Source organism: Camellia sinensis, chromosome 6 (assembly GCF_055761805.1).
Source record: "Camellia sinensis isolate YWXY chromosome 6, ASM5576180v1, whole genome shotgun sequence".
Taxonomy (NCBI): Eukaryota; Viridiplantae; Streptophyta; class Magnoliopsida; order Ericales; family Theaceae; genus Camellia; species Camellia sinensis.
In genome coordinates, this window is record NC_138966.1 from 32,471,580 (window position 1) to 32,497,616 (window position 26,037).

Here is a 26,037-nt window from a genome sequence, read left to right on the forward strand (position 1 = left end):
AAGTTGAGGCACTACTTGTTAGCTCACTCTGTAATCTTGGTTTCGAGATTAGATCCCATCAAATATCTCTTTGAGAAACCAGCGCTCACGGGTAGGCTAGCTCATTGGTTGCTTCTCTTCTCCTTTTTTGATCTCAAATATGTCGTCTGCAAGTCGATCAAGGGAAGAGTTGTAGCAGAGTTCCTGGAAGATCACCCGGTAGAGAGAGATGAGGTAGTTGAATACTTGTTTCCAGATGAAGCCATTGCAAGTTGAGGAGGAGACTTGGACGACATACTTTGACGGAGCATCCAATCAGTATGGTTATGGGATAGGTGTGTTGCTGATAGCACCTGACGACTCCTATATACCTTTAGCCTTCAAACTTCGGTTCAAGGTGTCCAATAATGAAGCAGAGTGTGAAGCGTGTATTACTGGTTTAGAAGCCGCTCTGGAACTAGGGGTAAAAAGATTGGATATCATCGAGGACTCGAACTTAGTTGTTTCTTAAGCAAATGGAGACTGGAAAGTCAAAGAAGAAAAGATGAAGATTTATCACCAGACCATGAACGTTCTAATTCCTAGGTTTAAAAAGCTGTCCTTCACGCATCAACTGAGAGAGAACAATAGGTTCGCTGATGCTTTAACAACTCTATCTTCTATGGTAGACATCCTACTTGGAGTACGGATGCGTCTGATTATCACTGAGTAGAAATACACGCTAGCTTATGAAATTATTGCCGCAATAGATGAAGTGCAAGACAAAAACCCTTGGTACGACGATATTTGAAACTTCTTGGAAAATGAGATTTATCCACTAGGGGCAAATGCAAAGGACAAATGAGGAATACGACAAGTAGCCGTCCAATTTATCATCTGCGGAGGTAAGCCATAGAAGAGAGGTTATCTTGGAATGCACAAGTTGTGTGTTAAAGAAGATGAATCAAAGCGCTTGATGGAGGCCATCTATGGAGGAGAGTGCAGAGCGCACATGAACGGAGTGATGCTAGCCCGAAACATTCTCAAGCAAGGTTACTACTAGTCCACCATGGAGGAGGATTGTATTGGTTTTGTTCGGCGATGCCACAAATGCCAAATTCATGCTAATCGCATGAATATCCCGTCGTCAAAACAGTACAACATGACTTCGCCATGGCCTTTCGCAGTCTGGGAAATCGACGTTATCAGTGAAGTCACGCAAATGGGGTCGAATGGGCATGAATATATCTTGGTGGCGATTGATTACTTTACAAAGTGGGTGGAAGCTCAGTCCTATGCAGTGTTGAAGGCATCGCATGTGGCCAAGTTCATCAGAAATGATATCATTTGCTGGTATGGAGTCCCAAACGAGATCATATCAGATAATGGCTCCCACTTCAAGAGAGAGGTGATAGACTTGTTGGAGAAATACAATGTGGCTTTCCATAAGTCATCTACGTACATGTCGCAAACCAATGAAGCTGTTGAAGCCGCCAACAATAATATCAAGAACATCTTGCAGAAAATGGCTGAGACCTACAGGGACTGGCCAGATAAATTGCCATTCATACTCTGGGGCTATAGAACTTAAATCTGGACGTCTACAGGGGCGACTCCTTATTCTCTCGTCTACGGGATATAAGTTGTTTTGCCAATTAAAATGGAAGTCTCGTCGCTGTGAGTTATGGCTAAGTGTCAGATAGCAGAGGCGGACTGGCAACATAGCAGATTTGAGGAGTTGATATTGTTTAATGAGAGAAGGCTGAAAGCATTGTATCATGTTCAGGGCCACTAGCGTAGAATTGCTAGGGCTTTTAACAAGAAAGTTAAGTCCCAGAATTTGAAAAAGGGAGATATGGTGCGGAAAGACAACCGAGCTCCCATTCATGACCCTAGGGGCAAGTTCAGATCTAATTGGACTGGTCCTTACATCATCAAAGCTATCTGGTTGGGTGGAGCTGTTATTCTCATGGACTTAGAGGGCCTGGAATTTTCACAACCGATCAACATGGAGAAGTTAAAGAAATACTATCCTTGAGAGGCTTACTAGGCCGAAAACCCAGAAGGGCGACCTAGGCAAAAGTTAGAGCATGAAAAATTAGAAATAAAGAAAAACTGAACTCGCAAGGTTGAAAACCCTAAAGGGCGACTTTAGCAAAAATTAAAGCGCAAAAGAATAGAGTTAATACTTGAGTGAACCTGAACCGAACTACGTAAGGCCTGATTCCCATCTTTGGGATACGTACCCAACTTCATCCTGAAGTTCGGCCGTAATCACCTCCAACTCAACTGTCTTGTCCATGTGTTCGTTCAGGTCATCTTGGTCCGTTCTTTACTTGAGAGTTCGATTGTGCTCTTCATTCTGGTAAGAAAAACTGGTTACAATGTAGAGCAGTGGTGTTCAATCAGGGGTATTTCTAATCTTTTGATTCGGGGTTGTACATCTTGAGGATTGATTCTGTGCATGTCAGGTGGTGATCCTTTTCGAAAATAGTTTTGGAAAGTTTTAATAAAAGTTGATTTTGTTCAAATTTTTACCTTTTACAACTTAGACCATTTTTGGAACAAAAAGAAAATTTTCCATGCTCACAACTTTAATTTCTTTGATTTCAATGTAAAGTTCTCCAACTCTTTGACAAAAATCAAAGTTGCTTTTATTACATCGAAAAAAACTTGAAAAGAATGGTCAAAATGATGAACTAGGGGCATAGTCGAGTCAGGTTTTCTTTCTTTTCCCCGTTGTCAACGTACTCGCCAGAAATGGCACAACTGAAGCTAACAGTAGAGGCCAAAAAGTTCTCTCATCCTCCAAGCAACGAGGTATCGAGCCAAGTGTAAAGCACAAACTAGAAATGGAGCAGAATATTTGACCCTCCTCATAAGGTCCATAAGTTTCAGCTCATCCCTCAACCACACCTGGGAAGGGATAAAAATAAGAGAGATTAAAGAATAGAGAGATGTATGTTAAGAAAAAAATGAGAAAATGGATTTGAGAGAAAAATAGAGCATGAGTGGCAAATGATGTGAGAAACACATGTAAGAAAGGGTGGGAAACAATACCTGAAGAAGTAGTGAACTCCTTGCGAATCTGGTAGTCTCTCGTCAATGAAAGGCATCTAAGCCTATCAAGGTCTCAGCCAGCGCCAAACCAATGCAACTCTTACCTTCTTGTGGCTTTTCAATTCCTTCAGTTCGGAAGTTGACATTCTATAGGGGGTTTTAGAAATTGGTTATGTTCCAAGTATCACATCAATAGTGAATTCAATATCCCTATCAAATAAGTCCCTAGGAAAATCATTCGGAAACACATCAGGAAATTCACAAACAACAGGAACGGGTTCCACATTAAAACTATCAGAAGTTTCAGTCAAGACACAACATAGATAACCCCTACAATCCTTCCTAAGCAATTTAGCCGCTTTCATGACAGATATTAAGTATGGAGGCAGAACTACCCCATTTCAAACAAATACAAATTCAGGTACACTCTGTGGACAAAACACAACAGATTTATTCACACAATCAATAGTTGCACAATACTTTGTCAACCAATCCATTTTCACAGTCCAGGCAACGTGGATGTGTTTCAGTGTGGTCTGGTTAGGATGGGAATTTAAGCTTTTTATGCAACACTACTTCCCATGGTTGTTTGGCCCGTTTGACCCACGACTCTAGATTTGGTAGAAGAAAACCTTTTTTGTGTGCTAACCATGATGTACTCTAATCCCTGTTTTTGTTTTTTTGTTTTTGTTGTACCACAGGGATGAGACACTAACATATTTTGACTTTTGAAACAATATGTAATATTAATTGTAAAAATAGTAAAGTTGGTATTTTATATATATTGCACTATACATGCTTATATATATGTTGCGTTATGGATGTAATGCCTCATTTATTACCTTGTAGGATGGCCAATAATGGTAACGGAAGCGAGTCATCAATCAGTGGCACTGAATCGATGGAAAGAATCATGGAAAGAGCGGTTACTTGCTTTTTGCAAGCCTTGCAGACTAACATCAACAATGGGATGCCAGAACGGCGAGAAGAGCCGGTTACCATAAAACAGTTTCAGGATCTGAAACCCACCACATTTTTCGACGATCCAGACCCAATGGTAGCGGACGCTTGGGTTAAAGACATGGAAAAGATTTTTTGTGCTTTACCCTGCACCAAAAGATAGAAGGTAACTTTCGCCACTTTCACTTTCAAAGATAATGCGCAGGAATGGTGGCTTCTCATCCTACAGAAAGAAGAAATTGTGACTTGGGCAAGATTCTTGGAAGTATTTTATGAAAAATACTTCCCAGATTCGTTGTGGGAACAAAAGGTTTCGGAATTCATACATCTAAAGCAAAGAACCATGACGGTGGCCAAATACGAGAGTAAGTTCACACAACTTGCTTGGTTTGCGACATATGTCATCCCTACCAAAGCTCAAAAGGCAAGAAAATTCGAAACATGATTGGATGTTGAAATCAAAGATAGGCTTGAGGTTTTGAAACTGCCAACCTATGCAGAAATGGTAGACCGGGTGTACATTGCAGAAAAAGGGATTAAAACTTGCATTCCGGGGAACCAAGCCAAAAGAAGCGATTTTGGGAAGAGACAACAGAAGATCCGATGTTGCGCCTCCCAAAAAAGCGAATACGAGCACATCCAGTTCAGGCAATCAAGGTCCTACCACCCCGCGGTGGCACTATTCCAACTTGTCCTACTTGTGGGAAAGCTTATTCGGGACAATGCCATCGAGACACGGGAGCATGCTTTAAATGTGGTCAAGTTGGCCACTTGCTGAAGGATTATCCAAAGCTGAACAATCCTACAGCCAACCTTTCTGGCCCAGTCAAGAAACCCGCAGGACCTGGAGGAGAGAGAAAGGACCAAAAAAGCCAAGAAAGCACTTTCGCCTTGGTACCTAGAAAACCAGAAGTTACCAAAAACGTTGTGTCAGGTACACTTTCTATCAATGGTCATTTAGCTCACGTCCTCATTGACTCTGGGTCAACTCATTCTTTTATTGCACCACACTTTGCTGCCAAGTTGGTATCAACACCCGAACCATTAAGATCTATATTGTCTGTGTCTTTTTCCTTCTGGTAAGTCTGCCTGTAGTATTGATGTGTACAGATCATGTACTATATCCTTAAAAGGCAAAACCTTATATGTAGACTTGATTCCCCTCCGTATTGGGAACTTTGATGTGATCTTAGGTATGGATTGGCTGACTGCCAACCACGCCTCTATTGATTGTAAAGCTAAAAAAGTCTCCCTCAGGTTACCAAACCAACCCGAGCTTGTCTTTGATGGGACTGGAGTTTTCAACCCTCCCTGTATTATATCCTCCATGACAGCCCAACGACTCCTGAGGAAGGGTTGTTGTAGTTATATTTGTTATGTGATCGATACACAAAAAGAGGCTTCCACCATTGATGCAATCCCCATAGTACGAGAGTTCCCAAATGTTTTTCCTGAAGATCTACCTGGTACCTCAATTGCCTGGGAAATTGAATTCAACATTGACACTTAACCTGGTACCCAACCAATATCAAAAGCCCCTTATCGCATGTCAATGACGGAATTAAAAAAACTGAAGACTCAACTCCAGGAACTCCTAGACAAAGGTTTCATTCGACCTAGTTTCTCACCCTAGGGAGCTCCAGTATTGTTCATGAAGAAAAATGATGGTACGATGAGATTATGCATTGATTACCGGGAGCTGAACAAGGTCACCATCAAGACTCGGTACACTCTGCCATGAATCGATGACTTGTTCGATCAGCTTCAAGGCGCCCAAAAATCGACTTCTGATCTGGCTATCACCAATTAAAAGTCAAAACGGAAAGCATCGAAAAGACTACTTTCAGAACCTGTTACGGGCACTACGAGTTTCTTGTCATGCCTTTTGGTATCACAAATGCTCCAGCAGCCTTCATGGACCTCATGAACCGAGTGTTCAAACCCTATCTTGATGAGTTCGTCATCATCTTCATTGACAACATCCTCATATACTCCAAGTCACCAAAAGACCATGAGAAGCACTTGCGAACGGTTCTACAAACACTACGTGATCACAAACTTTATGCCAAGTTGAAGAAATGCGAATTTTGGATCACTAGTGTACACTTCCTTGGTCACGTCATTAACAAAGATGGCGTCTCGGTTGACCCCCAAAAAGTTGCAGCAATTGTGGACTGGCCACGACTTACTAATGTATCAGAAATACGAAGTTTCTTGGGTCTAGCTGGCTATTATCGATGCTTCGTGCAAGATTTCTCAAAGATAGCATCAACCTTGACCCAGCTAACTCAAAAGAACACACCCTTTGAATGGACTAGCAAATAGGAGCGTTGCTTTCAAGAATTAAAAAGTCGACTTGTGTCAGCTCCTATACTAGCACTCCCTACAGGAGCAGATGGGTTCGTAATTTATAGCGATGCCTCATACAATGGCTTGGGTTGTGTTCTTATGCAAAATGGAAAAGTCATTGCTTATGCCTCACACCAACTAAAGACTGATGAGAAGAACTACCCAAAACATGATCTAAAATTAGCTGAGGTAATCTTTGCCCTCAAAATCTGGCGTCATTATCTCTACGGTGCAACCTACAAAATTTACACTAATCACAAGAGTCTTAAATATCTGTTCACACAAAAGGAACTGAATATGAGGCAACGATGGTGGCTAGAATTTATGAAAGACTATGATGTAGAGATCCATCACCATCTAGGCAAAACTAACGTGGTGGCAGACGCACTAAGCTGAAAGACGACCAGAAGTTTGGCATATGCTCTCATTTCCCGCAAGATCAATGGACTACTTGCCAACATAACCGTGGAACCTACATTGATTGAAGAAATTAAAGCGCACCAACGGGAAGATAAACTTGTGAAGAAAAAGTACGAGGAGCAAAGGAGTACGCCTAATCCTGATTTCACTATAAGCAACGGGATACTAAAATTTCGGAATCGAATTTGTGTACCTGGCATTCTGAAACTCAAGAAGAAGATATTGATGGAAGCTCATAGCTCAAGGTTTGCAGTCCACCCTAGCAACACAAAGATGTACCATGATCTGAAAGAACATTACTAGTGGACAGGAATGAAAAGAGACATAGCAAGCCATGTCTCCAAATGTCTGCATTGTCAGCGTGTTAAAGCAGAACATCAGAGACCTGCGGGAATACTGTAACCACTCCCTATTCCTGAGTGGAAATGGGAGCACATTACTATGGACTTCGTGGTCAGGCTACCATAGTCATTTTTGAAAAATGATGCAATATGGGTTATAATAGACCGATTGACGAAGTCGACGCATTTTCTGTCAATCAAAATCATGTACTCTCTTACTAAGTTTGCCACCTTATATATCAAAGAAATTATTCGTTTGCATGGCACCCTAGTTTCAATCGTGTCTGACCGAGACCCCCACTCTGTGTCTCACTTCTAAAACAAATTGCAAGAAGCTTTGGGAACCATGCTGAAGTTTAACATGGCTTATCACCCACAAACTGATGGGCAATATGAAAGAACAATCCAGACGTTGGAAGACATGTTATGTGTATGCGTGTTGGACCTTAAAGGTAACTGGGATGAGCACCTACCTTTAGTAGAATTCGCTCTATGACAATAGCTATCAAGAAAGCATTGGAATGGCACCGTACGAAGCTTTGTATGGAAGGAGATGTTGATTACCTCTATGCTAGACGAAAGTCGGGGATAGGAAACTGTTAGGCCCCGAGATCGTGCAAATCACAAGTGATAAAATCCAACTTATCCAGCAGCGAATTCGCACTGCCCAGAGCCGCCAAAAAAGTTATGTAGATACACGACGACGAGACTTGGAATTTCAAGTAGGGGATCATGTGTTCCTCGAGATTTCACCAACAAGAGGAGTTATCCGATTTGGAAAGTGTAGACTGCCCGAACTCGCTCCGCGCGCGAGGGCGCGAATTGGGTTCATAGCTACTACAGTTCGAACTCCTATCACAGTTCTGAATCTAATCTCACAAAGTGCAATGTAAGACTGATAAATCACGAAAGAGTCCAAATCCGGCAAATCGTTTTGGAAAATCGATTTTAATCAAAAAGTGCCAAACATGGACTGTTTTTCCAGATTTCAGAGTCACCACCTAAATATTTTATTTTGGAAAATTTAGAAAACCCTGACTCGTGCCTAAGGCCACGTGTCCGTCATCACCAAAGTTGCCTCGGCTCGGGAACTTAGGTACGATAGGGGAAGGTCCTGAAATGAGCACCCCCACTCGTCCGATTAAAGATCGGCCTCTACTAACATGATATGTTGTTTTTATAAACACATGTGTTCTTTTTCCGGTTATTAATCTAGAATTACTATGTGATGCGCACAGCATATAAGTATAGACCAAATCACTCAATTTGGAACAAAACATCTCATGTTTGTTTTTCAAAAATGGTTTGAAGTTGCTACCCTTAAGTAGGCTAAAATGCAGATTTGCCACCCTCAAGTGGGCTTAAAACATGATTTGCCACAAACAAGTGGGCTTAAAACGCACATTTTGATGAATTGTTCCAATTCAAGCAATGAAGCCTTCATCTACAGGCATTCATGCAGTTAATCACTTAAGCACATAGCCTCATGGCAAGAATGCTATCATGGCAGTCACTTACACAGATGCAAGGATACTAAAGCGTAAATACTTACAGTGTACTCCAAGCCAAAAAAGAAAACTAGTTAAAAATCAATGCATGATACTAGCTATGTTAAGATGCCTAATGCAACACATTCAAAATGCAACTAAATGGGCTCGGCTATCTAAGATGGCATATGAATGCGACATTTGATACATGTATTCAAAGAAGTGTATTGAAATACAATGCGGTTTGAATGATGCGCCGAGCCTGGTGCATGCAAGACAAATGAATGATGCAAACATGCACCGCATAAGGTATGCTAATTGAAATATGCCCTAAACTAACCATCAAAAGCGAATAAGTAAAAGGGAGAAAGATGTGGGGTTGGAAGACATTCACACACACACGCACACTTATTACAACATTTGCCCTCTCGACGGAGGGTCCAAATAAAATGAAAGCTAACTAGCTACGCTAATTAAGCTAACTATTACAAACCAACTAATTAACTAACTATTCTAGCTAATTAATTATTACAAACCAAACTGAATAACTAGCTAATCTAAGCTAATTAGAATATTACAAAGCACTAAACTAAATTAATTACAGCATAGGTAATTAACTACAACTAGCTAACAAAAGCGATTAATGGCCTCGCGGGTGAGGGAGATATGCATGCTCGGTTGCGTCCTCCCAGAAATCCACCTCCTTGCCTTAAGACGCCTCTATTTGCACTCTTTTGAATCTTTGAAAATTACACCGATTTCCAAATTGCTTCTTTCTAATCTCAAGAACACCTTGAGGGCTGAAATTCCTCTTGTTGCTGCAACAGAGCACAGACCGAGGCAAGACAGTGTATTTGCAAGGAAATGTATGCATTTCCACACTCCTTATCATATCTCAAGCTCAAAGGAGTATGGCACTTGACTCTTGAGCCAACAACCAAGCATTTTCAATGCATGGTGGCCAAAGGATCAAGCTTGCACAAAACTCAATGAATGCACATATAAGACTCGGAAGGCCTCCACCCTATCATGCACAATCAAGGGCGCCGGCAACCGAAAAATGTGACACATTTCATCACTATGAGTATGAAATGTCCCACATTTCTCGTGTTTGGATTAACGTCCAATACAAACACATGCAATACAAACAACATGCTTATCTTGGCCATGTTTTACTTGATTCATTTTGTTTACACATTTTAGATTACCAATTAGTCCCTTAATCGGTTAAGTCCAAAAGTGAGAGTCCTCTAGTTTTGAAAGAGTGAATTAGTGGGATGCAATGGCATATATTTCAGCACTGAAATGACATGCTAAAGACACTAAACCATGCAAGACATGTTAAAGGCCAAAAACATTAAGGCTAGTGAAGAGCATCACACAAGAGGCATGCAATATCAAGCACAAATGGTCAAACCAGCTATGGACAGACCTAAAACATGCCAAAACAGAGGTCGAAACATGCTGAAATGATAGCCCAAAAGTTTAGACAAACATGTATGCAAGTTGGCTCACAAGCGAAGTATAAGGCCCAAACCTCAAACACAACGAAAGGGCGATAAATGCAAGAATATGGCAAAGATATATGGTCTGAAATAACATGCCAAATTATGCTATGCCATGCAAAAAGCTCAAATACGACATGCTAGAGGTCTCAAAGTGCAAGGCTAGCAAAGCCAAATACACTATAGCTATGCAAAGCCAAGCATGCATGACCAAAACCACACAAATCAGACCTAAAGCATGCTAAAACATAGCCAAAAATGTGCTGGAGTAGAGCATATACATGCCAGATCAATAGGCTGAAACACCGAATACACTAGGCTAGTGAACAAAATTGCACTACAAGTGCAAGGAGCATGCAAGAGGCAACCAAACCAACCCAAAATAGAGTTATGACATGGCAAATAATGGCTAAAAACATGCTTGAACTAAGCAAATTCAAGGCACAAAAACATGCTACTTTGCAAGGCTACAAGTAGGATTACACTACAAGTACAAGAAGCATGCAAGAAGTGACCAAGACAGCCAAAAACAGAGTTATGGAAGGTCTAAAAAGTCACAAAAATGAGCCTAAACAAAGCCACTAAGAAGTAGAAACACATGCTCTTTTGATAGGCTATCAACACATGCAAACAAGAGAAGAGGAGGGGGGGACCACCCCCACCCATTTGGGACCTCAAAATTACCTTTCCACCACTGAAATTTCTCTAAGTTTCAGTGGTAAGAAGGCCAAAAAGAGATGGTCTCAAAAGCTTTTAAAAGATAGCAAGAAGCTAAGCAAATAAGGCACAAAAGAGTGAGAGATACCCCTAACTCAAACAAGCCTCAAACAACCTTTTTAAACACTTTAAAACAAAGGTTTTGTAGTTGAAAGCAAGGCCTAAAATAGCATGCAAAGGTGGCCAAATATGCAACCAAAACAAAGCTTGAAGAGGGTATAGGACTCACCCCTGAAGCACAGCAAAAACAGAAACTTTCTTGAGCTAAAACCAACTTCCAAAGCTCAAATATGACCTCCAAGAACCTCAGCTCAATGATGGTGGTGTTTGGCTAGGAGTCTCTTTGCAAAAATGTGAAGAAAGCTCACTTTCAAGCACTAAAAGAGAAGAGAGAGAGGGAGAAATTGCTCCTCAAAATTATGAACCCTTGAGAAGGGGAAGAGAGCTCCCCTTATATAGAATATGCAAGCCAAAGCTTGCTTAAATCCCTTCCTACACGTGTAGGGAGGATTCATTCTGTGCCCAACAGCTGGCACAGTTGGCACCAAAAATATCTGCAGAAAGTGAAAAATGGCCGCCGACCACTCAAAGTGGTCGACCGACCACCCCACCTAGTCGACCGACTACCTCAGGTGGTCGACAGGGCAAAAAGGGGCTCTCCTAAAAGAGGAGAAGGTGGTGGCATGCTGCAGACCACTTGAGGTGGTCGACCGACCACCCACCCCAGTCAACCGACCACTTAAAGTGGCTGACAAGGGAGAAAACTGGTCGACATGGGAGAAAAGTGGTCTACACCGCTGTTTCTCCCTCCAGGAAAAATGGGGGGGGGGACCAAGAGTTGGCTTAAAACAAGCACAAAACCAAGAGAGTTCAGAGACTTAGAGGCAAGGCGCGCAGCCGAAAACCTCGGGGACTCCAAACGAGCGCGAACATGCATAATCATCGAGCACTCAAACGATGACGCCCAAGTCTTTAGGACGGTCAAAAATGGGGGTCTACAGAAAGCGAGGAAAGTTAAACCCACGTTACATTGGGCCATTTGAGATACTAGAAAGAATTGGTCCTATAGCATATCGCCTTGCACTACCACTTAAACTATCCAATGTCCACAATGTGTTTCACGTTTCAATGCTTCGATGGTATCTTCGAGATCCAGAACATGTTGTTGATTATGAGGACTTGGAAGTTCAAAAGGATCTCTCTTATGAAGAGCAACCAGTGCAGATTCTCGATCATCGTGATCAAGTTCTCTGAAATAAGACCATACCGTTGGTAAAAGTCTTATGGCAAAATTATCATATGGAAGAAGCTACGTGGGAAACGAAAAGTCAAATGCGAGCCAAATACCCACACCTCTTCGAAAATTAACGTACGTCAAGTTTGGGGACAAACTTCTTTTTAGGAGGGGAGAAATGTGACACCCTGAACGTTTAATTAAATACCACATAAATATTTATAGTTATATATAATTATGGTTATATGTGATAATATATTATCAAAAAATAAGTAAATAAATAACTAAATAAATAAATAGGTTAAATAAACAAATGTAATAAAAAAAATAAAAAATAAATATAAAAGTGATATCAGACTAATAATAATAATAAGATATAGCAAATCTCTGAGTTAATAATAATATCTGATTATATCTGATTTCCTAATCTAAATAATAATGAATGTGTACTGCTGGACAAATGAATCTCAGCCATTTGGGCTCTCAAGGCCCAGGGGGAGGTGAGCCATCCAAATAGGATCATTATGTCATCACCAGGCTCTGCGTATATATAAAGGTGGGGTGGGGCTGTGAAGCCATTAAGACGAAAAAAAAAAAAAAAAAAAAAAAAAAAAAAAAAAAAAAAGGAAGCAAGGGAGCAGCCATGAGAAGTTAACAACAATAGAAAGGAAATAGTAAGACTCAATCTTAAGATGAGTTATATTATATCTTGAGTCACCATAATATAATTTATGTATATTTTGACTTACCATAATTTATTTTATACAAGTTATGTTTTATAAATTATATTAATATTTCAATTACGTAGATTAATTTCTGAACTCTATTTGTTTAAAATGAAACCCATGGATATATTTGTTTAAATTTTAGAAAGTATTTGACTATAACCTTATAAACAATTATATTTTGTAAGTACCACCCCGAGAGTCCCACGCCTTGGGGGACTTAAATAACCATTGGCCTCTGTTTGGCCACTTTATGGTCCTCTGTTTGTCATAGATCCATTGACCTCTGTTATGACTATCACTCCAGTGACCTATGTTCTGTTATGTTCTATACCGTGGTTATGGTTATTTAATTACATATTCTGTGTTTCAGTTTCTGCTACTTTAAATCATTCGTTTATTCAAATTAAGTTATGTTTCTATTTTAGCTTAAATAACTATCCATGGTTATTTTGTATTCCCTATACTCTTGGCATAATATTTCTCAATCTGCTGTGTGCTTATAGCTGTTACCCTTTCAGATGACGAGATGTAAGGGAGACCCATAACCTCACGTAGTGGAACCCGCACGATAATTTGATGTTGAACCATTAATTTGTTTTTCTTTTCTTTTTTTTTCTTTTATTTATTTTATTTTTGCTTCCTTTTCAGGGCCGGTCATTGAATAATAAAATAATAAAATCCCTATAGATGTATTTTCTCTTATTACAATAGTAAAATGAAGTAAATTTTCTAGTTAATTATTTTTATTTCATTTTGCCTCCGCCTGCGCCTACGCCTGCGCCATTTAATTTGCCACGATTAGAATAAGGTAGTGAGTTACGATTCCAGCCCTAAGCCCCTGGGGTTGGGTCGTGACAGAATGGTATCAGAGCACGTGTTCTATCGCACACACGAGTCCATATGAGCTATAGGATGTCCTAGAAAAGAAGTAGGGAACATTTCATTGCATGTGTGAGTGTGTGTTAATTGCTAACAATGTGAAAACTGAACCTGAACATGAACACATGAAATGAAAATGAATGAACTAAGATTTAATGTTCCGAATACTATGAAAAGAATTGTTTGCCTATGTTTATTATTGTCCTGTTTACCTATAGCAATGGAGAATACAAGAAGTGACAGTACAACGGAATCCTCAGAGGCTCGTATGAGCCGAATGGAACAAATGCTTGCAGCCCTAACTGAAGCAATAATACAGCAGCAAAGACAACAAACCTCCGTCTCCTTCGCCTCCACCGATCCAAGTTGATTCGGATAACAATGACATTATAAATTTAACTCAGAAGTTTATGAAGATGAAACCGCTAACTTTCTTGGGTGGTATTGAACCCTTAAAGGCAAAAACCTGGTTACTTGAAATGGAAAAACTATTTAAGGTGTCTCCTTGCTCCGAGACTCAGAAAGTTCTATTGGTCACCTATATCCTAAAAGATGAAGCCCGAAGATGGTGGTTGTTAATCCGAACTAATAATAAGAACATGGCATGGGCTCAATTCAACAAAATCTTCTATGACAAGTATTTTCCTCAATACTTCTGGGACCGAAAGGTTTCTGAATTTTAAGAACTCAAGCAAGGCAACATGTCTATAGCCGAGTATGAGGCTAAATTTACTGAATTAGCTCGATTTGCTCCTCATATGGTGGATACAGACTATAAGAAGGCTTGAAAATTCGAGGGAGGATTGGATTTGGATGTGTTTGATTGAGTAGGCATGCTGAAGTTGCCTACATATGTAGAAGTATTAGAGAAAGCATTCATGGCAGAGGTCATTCTAGCAACAAAGAAACAAACTAAAGCTCCAACAACTGAATGTAAGGGGGAAAAGATCGGGATTCAATTTCAAGAAGGGTCGATCATTTTCAAAGAAGCAAAACACGGGATCCTCCAGTAACTCTAGTCAAAGTAGTGGATCTATTCCAAACTGTCCTGATTGTGGAAGAAAGCATAGAGGGATGTGTTACCGTGCATCCGGTGCCTGTTATCGGTGTGCCAAAATTGGCCATATAATGAAGGATTGTCCACTTGGGACTGAAAATGACAATCGCCAGCCAGTTCAGTCGGATCTGCCTCTGTAATGAGGTCAAATGCAAGAACTAATGCCAGAAGTACTACTGGAAACGAAACTTTAAAGCAAGGGAGAGTATTCACACAGGTGCCTGGAGATGTACAGAACACCGAGTCTGTGGTGTCAGGTATAATTTCCATCTGTGCTCAAAATGCATATGTTTTGATAGATTCTGGTTCAACACATTCGTTTGTGTCGCATGCCTTTTCTCGAAAAATTGACTAGGCCTTTAGAACCCATGAATTATTTATTGTTTGTATCTACACCAGCTGGAGGTTCTATGGTATGCGCGCATGTTTATCCAGCATGTGGTTCAAGAACTATTGGATAAGAAGTTTATCTGACTAAGCACTTCACCATGGGGTGCTCCAGTTTTGTTTGTTAAAAAGAAAAATGGATCTTTGAGGCTGTGTATCGACTATCAGGAGTTGAACAAAGTGACTATCAAAAATAAGTACCCACTACCCTGAATAGATGATCTGTTTGACCAACATCAAGGAGCACAAGTGTTCTCTAAGATAGACCTCAGTTCTAGGTATCACCAGCCAAAAGTTACGGCAAAAGACATAGAGAAAACTGCATTCAGAACTAGATACGGGCACTACGAGTTTTTAGTAATGCCGTTTGGGGTAACTAATACACCTGCAACATTCATGGATTTAATTAATAGGGTGTTCAAAGACTTTCTTTTTGAGTTTATTGTTGTGTTCATTGATGATATATTGATTTATTCTAAAAGCAGGGAAGAACATGAAAATCATCTGAGAACTGCCTTACAGATCTTGAGAGAAAAGAAATTGTATGCAAAACTATCCAAATGTGAATTTTGGCTTAATAGTGCAGCATTTCTAGGACATATGATCAACAAAGACGGCGTATCAGTGGATCCATAGAAAATTGAAGCCATTGTAGACTGGCCAAGGCCAACCAAAGTGTCTAAAGTTAGGAGTTTTCTGGGGTTTGCAGGCTATTATCGCAAATTTGTGAAAGATTTCTCCAAGCATGCCTTGCCACTCACTCAACTAACTCAAAAAATGTACTATTTGATTGGAATAATCAACGGGAGTTAACCTTTCAAGAACTGAAAACTAGATTGGTAACTGCACCAATTCTAACCTTACCTAACAGAATCGATGGGTTTCAGATTTACAGCGATGCTTCCTATAAAGGTTTGAGATGTGTACTAATGCAACTTGGTAAGGTGATTGCTTATGCCTCTCGATAATTTCGACTACATGAAAAGAATTATCCGACACATGACCTTGAACTAGCAGCTATGGTGTTTGCCTTGAAATTTTGGCGATACTATTTGTATGGTGTGACTTGCGAGGTGTATACTGAACCATAAAAGCTTAAAATACTTTTTCACCCAAAAAGAACTGAACATGAGACACAAACGATGGCTTGAATTGATCAAAGATTATGACTTGCAGATCTTGTACCATCCAGGGAAAGCCAATACTATAGTTGATGCTTTGAGCCGAAAATCTATTAGGAATTTGTCCTGTTTGCTCACCGGTCAGAAAGAACTATTATGTGACTTGGAAAGAGATGAGATTAAAATTGTGTTGCGTGAGCAAGATGGAGTCTTAGCTGTCATTTCCGCTCAACCTGTAATAATGGAAGAAATTAGGAACAAAACAACTGCAATATGACTTTTTGAAAAAGATTGTGGAAGAAATTGACTCAAAACTGAGATCGGGGTTTGTGTTTGACAAGAATGTGTTGAAATTTCAAAGTAGACTTTGTGTACCGGACCATTATAAATTAAGGAAATGTGTCTTGACTAAAGCCCATAACTCCAAATTTGCTATGCATCCAGGGAATACAAAAATGTATCATGACTTGAAATAGAATTTCTAGTGGCCGGGAATGAAGAGAAGTATTGCTGACTATGTGGCTAGATATCTACATTACCAACAGGTTAAAGCCGAACATCAACGACCCGTTGGATTGCTACAGCCTCTTCCAATACCAGGATGGAAATAGAAGCATATTACCATGGATTTCATTGTGCGATTGCCTCGCTCCTCTCGAGGTTTGGACTCTATCGGGGTTATTATTGATTATTTGACTAAGTCTGCCCATTTTCTGCCTGTTAAAACTATTTTTAATATGGATAAGTTGGCTAACATTTATGTGAATGAGATTATGAGATTACAAGGTGTGCTAGTATCCATTGTATCTGACAGAGATTCAAAGTTCACGTTGAGATTTTGGCAGAGTTTGCAGCAGGTTTTGGGAACTGAATTACAATTGAGTAGTGTCTACCACCCACAGATAGACAGCCAATCTGAGCGAACCAATCAAACCTTAGAGGATATGTTACGAATGTGTGTGTTAGATTTCCATGGAAATTGGGAGACCTACTTGCCATTGGCTGAATTTGTGTACAACAACAACTATCATTCGAGTATCGGTATGGCTCCTTATGAAGCTCTGTATGGTAGGAAATGTCGTTCTCCGATCTGTTGGGCCGAGGTAGGCTACAAACCTTTGTTAGGACCGAAACTTGTGTGCAAGAAATGATAGGAAATTTGAAATTGATTCAACATATATTGAAAAATGTATAAAGCCGCCAAAAGAGTAATGCAGATGTCCGAAGGCGAGATAGAGAATATAAAGTCAGGGATCTTGTGCTCATAAAAGTGACTCCAATGAAAGGCCAGACACGGTTTGGGATGAAAGGCAAGTTGGGACCGAGGGTATTGGATCATATGAAATTCTTGAGAAAATTAACCCGATGACATATCTGTAGACGGCCCGGAACTTCGCTCCGCGCGCGAGGGCACGAATCGTTGTTCTTAACTACTACAGTTCAGACTCATGTTACGGCTCTGAATCTAATCTCACAAAGTGCAATGTGAGACTGATAAATCACCAAAGAGTCCAAATCCGGCAAATCGTTTTGAAAAATCAATTTTAATCAGAAAGTGTCAAACATGGAATGCTTTGCCAGATTTCAGAGTCGTCACCTAAATATTTTATTTTGGGAAAATTTAGGAAACCCTGACTCGTTGCCTAAGGCCACGTGTCCGTCATCACCAAAGTTACCTCGGCTCGGGAACTTGGGTACGAGAGGGGAAGGTCATGCAATGAGCACCCCCCCTCGCCCGATCAAAGATCGGCCTGTACTAAGTATGATATTTTGTTTTGAAAACATATGTGTTCTTATTCCGGTTATTAGCCTATAATTACTATGTGATGCGCACAAGACACAAGTATAGACTAGATCGCCTAAGTTGGAACAAAACACCTCATGTTTGTTTGAAAATAATTTGAAGGTGCTACTCGCAAGTAGGCTAAGACGTGGATTTTGCCACCCTCAAGTGAGCTTAGAAAACATGATTTTGCCACCCTCAAGTGGACTTAAAACTCGCATTTCAATGAATTATTCCAATTCAAGTAATCCAACCTTCACCCACAGGCATTCAGGCAGTTATATCATATAAGTAGTTAGCCTCATGGCAAGCATGCTATCATGGCAACACTAACACACATGCAATATGCTAAAGCATAAAAGCTTACCTAGTACTCCGAACCAAAACAATAGCTAGTTAGTAATCAATGCATGATCCTAGCTATGTTAAGATGGCTAATGCAACACATGCAAAATGCAACTAGAAATAGGCTCGGCTATTCTAAAATGGCATATGAGATGCAATTTGATACACGTATTCAACTTGAAATTAAAATACAATGCAGTTAGTATGATGCGCCGAGCCCGGTGCATGCAATGCGAATGAATGGATACAAACATTTGAGCATAAGGATGCTAATCAAAACATGACCTAGAACTAACCATCAAAAGTAGGTAAGTAAAAGGGAGAAAGACGTGGGGTTGGAAGACATTCACACACGCACGCACACTTATTACAAAATTCTCCCTCTCGACGAAGGGTCCGAATAAATAATACAAATCAACTAATTAATTAACTACCCTAGCTAATTAATTATTACAAAAAACCTTAACTAATTAAGCAAATTAATTAAGTTACACAACAAACTAAGTATGAAACTAAAGAGGCTGCCACAGCTCCGCCTCGGAATGATTGAATGATGCATGCTTGATCGCCTCGCTCGGAAACCCGTTGCCATGCCTCATGTTGCCTCTGTTTGCACTGCTCTGTACCTCTGAAAACTGTGAAAATCTCTGCGATGCTTCTGAACCACCTCATGAACACTCTGAGAGGCCATCGGCCAAATGGAGTGGCCATCGGCCAAAGATTATTGCTATAAGCCAAACTGATAGCCGATCGGCAGACTAAGGTGGTCGGTCGACAGTTCTAATGGTCGATCGGCTAACACTTCCTGCAAATTCCTGCTTTTGCTGCAACAGAGCACTAACAGAGGCATGGCAAGGTATTTTCAAGAAAATGTTTGTGCCACCACACTCCTTATCATGTCTAAGGCTCAAAGGAGTGTAATGCTCAACTCTCGAGCCATCAATCACGCATCTTAATGCATGATGGCCAAAGAAGCCAAATTGCACAAGGTCAATAAATGCATGACAAATGAGACACTTGGACCATCACCTTATCATGGATAATCAAAAGCAATGGAGACAAAGGGGATTGGCCCATTTTCATCACTTCAAGTATGAAATGGACCAATTCACTTTGTGTTCAACATAACGTCCAGTTGAACACAACGCAAAGCACACATGCAACATGCTTATCTTGGCACATTTTACTTGATTGATTTTGTTTACACATTATAACATTACCAATCCATTCATTAATCAACTTGTCCAACTATGAGAGTCCTCTAATGAGAGAGAGGTCTATCAAAGAGAATGGTTTAGGGCATGGGAAAGACCAATGCCTTTGACTAGGAGTAACCCTCGAAAGAAGGTTGAAGCCATTTAAGCACAAGTCTTAATCCCTTGCATTAAACTCAAACTCAAGACTAACCAATTCTCAAAACAAATCAAAAGTGAAGAAATGAGGAGGATGGCAGATTTTCAGTGCTAAAGTGGCATGAAATGCAAGACTCTACTATGCAAACATCGCATGCACAACATGCTAGAACACTTAAGCGTTGAAACTAGTGAAGAGCTTTACACTAGGACCATGCAATACAATGCTTAATGGACTAAACCAGCTCTGGACAAAGCTTAATCACATCAAAATAATGGCCTAAACATGCTGGAATTTGAAGCTCAAAAGGCTAGACAAGCATGCGCACAAATTGGCTCACCAACAAGGCATGAAGACACAACTCTCAAACACATTGAAGGAGTGGAAAATGTGAGAGTGTGGCAATGCAATATGCTCTGAAATCGCCCACCAAATGATGCCATATCATGCAAATAGCTCAAATAAAGCATGCAAAAAGGCTTGAAATACAAAACTAGTCAAGGGCTTTACACTATAACCATACCAAGCAATGCTCAAATGATCTAAAGCACTCAAAACAGACCTAAGGCAGGTCAAAATGGTAGCAAAAACATGTTGGACTCGCAACAAAGATGGCAAGAAAGATAGGCTCCCGAATTAGCTCACAAACAAGGCATAATGGCACAACTCTTAAACACAATTAAAGAGTGATAAACATGAGAGCATGGTAGAAGTTTATGGTCTGAAATTACCTACCAAATGATGCCATATCATGCAAATAACTCAAATATGACATGCTAGGGGGCCCAAAGTGCAAGGCTAGCAAAGCCAAATACACTATAGCGATACAAAGCGAGCCTCAAAAGGCCAAGAACAATCAAAACAGTCCTAAAGCATGTCAAAATAATGCTAAAACATGTATGGAGTATAGCCAAGATAAGCTAGCATGAAGGGCCAAAACATCAAGTAAGCTAGGCCAATGAGCATGTTTACACTGCACCTACCAAAGCCAAGCATGAGATGACTTCACCAACTAAAATCAGAGTCAAGGCATGTTAAATAATGACCAAAAACATGCTGGAATGGAGCCAACACATGCTAGAAAGATGAGCCAAAAGCTTAAGCATACAAGGCTAGTTTGCAAGGATTACACTATAAGTGTAAAAAGCATGCATGGGATGAGCAAGACAGCCCAAAACAAAGTTATGGAAGGTCTGGAAAGTCACAAAAATGAGCCTTAACAAAGCCTTCAAGAAGTAGAAACACATGCTCTTTTGGAGGGCCATCAATACAAGCAAACAAGAGAAAAGGCGGGGGACAACCCCCTCCTATTTTGAGCCTCAAAACAAGTTTTCTACCACTAAAATTTCTCTGGAATTCAGTGGTTTTAAGGCCAAAAAGATGTTGTTTGAAAAGTTTGAAAGTTAGCTCACAAGGCCTTACAAGCCAAGGAGCAAAAGGGAGGACAACCCCCTAGCCAACCAAGGCACAAACCAAGACTTTTAGGACTGAAAAACTAGAGGAAAAACAAAGGTTTTTGTAGTTCAACACCACCCCAAAAAACAGCCCCAAAGTAATGTGCAAAGGTGGTGAAGTAAGTGTGCAAAACAAATACAAAAGAGGAGAGGTGCTTACCCTTGTAGCACAGCAGCAAAAGGGCCTCTTTCTTGGCTCAAATGACCTTCTATCAGCCCAAAAACCAGTTCCAAGAGACCTCAGCCCATGGATATGCAACTTTGATGAAGGATGCCTAGGCAAAGGAGTTGTATTTCTCCACTTCTATGCACTTCTATGCACCAAAGGGCAAGAGAGAGAGGCTTTAGAGAGAGAGGCAGAGATTTTCGTCTGAAAATTCTATAGAGAGAGAGAGGGATTTTAGTGAGAGAAGCTCTCAAACTTGCTTAGGAAGTTCTATCCCTTTGAATATGAGATATTTGGCTTCATATATAGCAATGCAAAGCTTTTGGTCAAAAATATCTAAGCATGGGACAGCTGGAGGTTGTGTGGAATAGCTGGAGAGGAAATATCTTCAAAAAATCTGATTTTGGGTCATTCTTGGCCGATCGGCCATCTTTTGTGCCGATCTGCCACTTATCTGCTACTTTTTTGGCCGATCGGCCAACAAAATCTACCTTTCAGGCCTAACTTCAAATGGGCATAACTCCTTCATATGAACTCCTTTTTAGGTCATTCTTGTATCCAAATTGAAGCCCCAGAAGTAATATTTCCAATGATGGCAACCTTGCATAAAAATTCTAACTGTGTAAAAAGTTATGCCTCTTTTAGTGAAGACTGCTCAGTTTCGGTCCAACCAGAATGATGCCCAACTTTAACCAATCATATCTCCCCCATCCGGGCTCGGCTTTAGGAGATTCTTGAGTAAAAAATGAAGCCCCGGAAGTAAGATTTCCAATGGTGGTGGCCTCATAGCTTAAATCCAAGTGCATAGACAGATAGACCTGATTTAGCGAGGACTGCTCGACTTTCTCTTAGCGATTCATACCCAACTTCTTCCTCAACTAGGTTTCTTCCCTCCACTCCTCTTTTATTTAACTCCAAACCCCTAATCAAGGTGTTTTGAAAGATTTTTCAAAGATTTCATCTGTCTTTTATTCATTTCCACTTTGTCCTTGCTCGGTTTACCGAAAAGCGCAACATTTGACAAAATGCGAGCCTTGGAACATCGTAAAAACTTCTTTTCAAAAATATTTTGAAAGAGAGGATTTTAAGGTCTAAAAACCACTCAAAATAGCTTTGGTCCACAATGGGGTGTGAATTTAGGATTTGACTCTCCTTTCACCGAAGAAATCGACCCTTGCATAGCATAGCCTACATCATCAAGTAAGCCATTAGTAGAGTCCAAGTCTTAAGGTCGGTCAAAAATGGAGTGTCTATAGTATCGGGTAGCCTTACCACCGGTTATGGAACATATGCATAATGTCTTTCATGTCTCAATGTAACGGGATTACTTACGGGATCTACACCATGTTATTGAGCCGACACATGTACTTTTAAAGGATGACTATACGTATGAAGAAAGGCCAATACAGATTGTGAACCGTCAAATTAAAAAACTAAGAAACAAGGAAATACCGTTGGTGAAAGTTGATTAGAAAAACCACGGAGGGACCTATGTGACATGGGAAACTGAAGAAGACATGATGAAGAGATACCCTGATTTGTTCCCTTTGGATCAGATATTCTATCAGAATGAAGGTAATTCGAGTTTGGAGGACCAAACTCTTTAAGAGAGGAAGATTGTCATAACCCCGACCTATGATTAGCCGATAAACCATGATTAATTATGTCTAATAAGTAATTACGCAAAGTTCTAAATTAATTGCATTTGTGTTGCATTATTTGTGTTTCTATCTGTCTATCATAGAAATATTTTTTTGTATTTTCACTTCGTTCTGTGAATTGAGGCCTTATCGGCATCCGATCACAAAATTGACTTGGTACATGTGTTAGCTAAAATTTTTAGAATCTTATGGTAGGTTCAATTGAAATTCAATTCGGAACGAAATAATTAGAATAAATAATGCTCAATTAACCTTAATTATTGAATTCCCTAATCAAGCCTATATAAGGCCAACAATTGACTCTAGGATAGTATAAACACATTCATTTCCTCATCTTTAGAGCCTTCAAACGTGTGAGAAAGAGAGACCAAGAGAGAAACTTGAGATCAACAAGAGAAAGGGGAATTACATGCTAATTGTGGAGAAATTAGAAGAAATCGGTGATAGTTAGTCAAGCCTAGCTAGAATCTAAGGGAATTGTGGACTTTGGGTAAGAAATTAACTCACATTCTATGAGTTTAAGTTACTTTGCGCATGATTCAAAGAGAATTGAGTTTAGATGGAAGAATTGAACATGATTCATGCATGCATGCATGCATATATCATATGATTTTGAGTTTGAATTTCAAACAAATCTATCATGCATGTGTTCATTCTCGCATGGTTTGGATAATTGGTCTCATTTCACATTATTTGACATTATTTGATCATGTTTTCAAAGTGTAGAATATGAATTAATACATGCATCTTATGGTTTTCACAATTTCAAGTTTGGTTTGGTCCAATTGGCAAAGCTTTTGGGCTTGATTTTACGAAATGCTTTTGAATTCACCATGTTTTACAACTTTCCAAGTGTTTCCTCAAGTTTTGGCCCAAGAGAACTTGTTTTACAACTTTGAAATTGAGTTTGAAGCTTGGGAGTGCAATCTGGAAATTCTAGGTTTTGTCTCTCCGCTCGAGTGACAGATCCTATGCTCGAATGACAGATCCTGTGCTCGAGCGACCACCTTTGTTTTCGCACTTCCGTTCGAGCGACCAATAGTTGGCTCGAGCGTAAAATGCATGTTCCCAAAATTTTTCGATTTTACAGACAGCTCAAGCGACGAGAGTTGTGCTCAAGTAAGGACCTTAGTCTCCTGCTCGAGCGACGGTTGAGAGAACGTCGAGCGGAGAATTCACACAACTAGTACTTTTGCAAAGTTTACAGACCGCTCGAGTGAAGAGAGTTGCGCTTGAGCGACCACTCATATTGTTGCACCTCTGCTCGAGCGAAGGAAGTTGCGCTCGAGCGAGGCCCTTGCTTTCAGCATAATTGACTAAGTGTTTTCAAGTACATTTTGGTATCCTCATTGCATCCTAGGAACTCCTAGGCCATGATTAAGGCACAATGATGAGGATAAGAGTTAGAAACACACTAAGAATGAAACGAAATGGGTTAAGTATGATTCAAAGCGTGTGTTTCAGTATATGTATGTGTTATGTTGGTGTAGGTCACGCGCCGAGAGCTGTTGATCCAGTGGTTTGCTATCAAAACTGTTTGTGAGTAATAACTTAGTAAAGTTATGTTCGCTATGAAATACTTTCTAAACATTATGATATGATATGAACTGTTTTTGAATAATACGAAAGGCTATTTTGTGATTACATAAATGATGATCCAATTCTTTGAAATGTATTTGTGGTATCCTTAATAGAGGCCCTTGCCCAGGGGAGATAATGTTGTGGCTTATGGTCATGAGGCCCTCGCCCGGGGGATAATACCGTGGCCCAGGCCCTCGCTCGGAGGAAACAATACCGCAGCCCATGTATGAGATATGTTACCCGGTACCGGAGGTTCCTTATGGAACTTGATAAGCTTGACCAAAGAGATATGTTAATGCTAATGGGTGTACCACACATGATTTGAATATGAATAAGAATATGACTCAGTTTCTGTTACAAACATGATTATGATTCCGATTTCCTATGAGATTTGAAATCTGTTCTGGGCACCATTCACTAAAAACTTTAATCTGTTATTATTCACTGGGCTTTCACTTACTATTATATTATGTATGTAGGTGACCAGGCGCGTGACCAGGCCCAAAGTTGAAGGCCTAAGATTTCGTTTTGTCAGCTAGCCACTGTGCCTCCCGAGGAGGTTCCTTTTAAGAGGATCATGTCAAGGCTTTATCTTGTTTTGTTCTGTTTATCTATACATTAGGCTAAGCCCCTTAAGATACTACTCTGTATGGTAATGCATGATGTGTGGAAGTTTGACATTGGGCTAAGCCCCTTAAGGATTAAATTTTATGTCTCATTTATGTCTACACAGCTCAATAGACTATGTAAGTTTTCTATATCTGCTTCTGCAGCCCCCTATTATACATTAATCTATTTAGAGGCCTTTGGTAATCCCAGGATTATTGGCCGATTATGACACTAAATCTATACCAACGGGTTTAGGTCGTGACAATCGTACTGATGGGTTTCAAATTTATAGTGACGCTTCGTACAAAGGTTTGGGGTGTGTTAATGCAAAATGGGAAAGTGATTGCTTATGTTTCTTCATAACTTCGCCCACAAGAAAAGAATTAACTGACCCACAACCTTGAACTAGTAGCTGTAGTGTTTGCCTTGAAAATTTGGCGACACTACCAGTATGGTGTGACTTGAGAGGTGTATACTGACCATAAAAGCTTGAAATATTTCTTTACTCAGAAAGAACTGAACATAAGATGGAGACAATAGCTTGAATTGATCAAGGATTATGACTTACAGATCTTGTACCATCTTGGAAAAGCCAATACAGTTGCAGATGCTTTGAGCCGAAAATCCATTGGCAATTTGACATGTTTACTTACCGGTCAAAGAGAATTGTTACATGATTTGGAATGAAAAGAGATTGAAATTGTGTTGCGTGAACATGGTGGAATCCTAGCTGCAATTTCTGCCCAGCTTACAATAATTGAAGAAATTAAAGAGAAACAGCTTGACGATGAGTTTTTGAAGAAGATTGTTGATGAACTTGAATGAAAACCAAGGCCGGGGTTTGTATTTGAGAATAATATGCTAAACTTTTAGGGTAGGCTT

At 40.0% G+C, this 26,037-nt stretch overlaps 1 protein-coding gene across 1 annotated transcript; it reads left to right on the forward strand.

Annotated features, from left to right (window-relative positions):
• The first annotated feature begins 4,581 nt into the window (after window positions 1-4,581).
• Window positions 4,582-5,488, forward strand: LOC145793249 (uncharacterized). The gene is made up of 2 exons (XM_082876024.1): window positions 4,582-5,000; window positions 5,089-5,488. The coding sequence occupies exons 1-2, from the start codon at window positions 4,582-4,584 to the stop codon at window positions 5,486-5,488; spliced, it is 819 nt and encodes a 272-aa protein (XP_082732150.1).
• The last annotated feature ends 20,549 nt before the right edge of the window (window positions 5,489-26,037 follow it).

What these genes read in the sequence shown, in the direction of transcription:
- LOC145793249 (XM_082876024.1), top strand. Translation starts at nt 4,582, where the DNA reads ATGTTGCGCCTCCCAAAAAAGCGAATACGAGCACATCCAGTTCAGGCA. An exon ending in GCACCACACTTTGCTGCCAA is followed by an intron (nt 5,001 to 5,088) that starts GTTGGTATCAAC and finishes TGATGTGTACAG; the next exon opens with ATCATGTACTATATCCTTAA.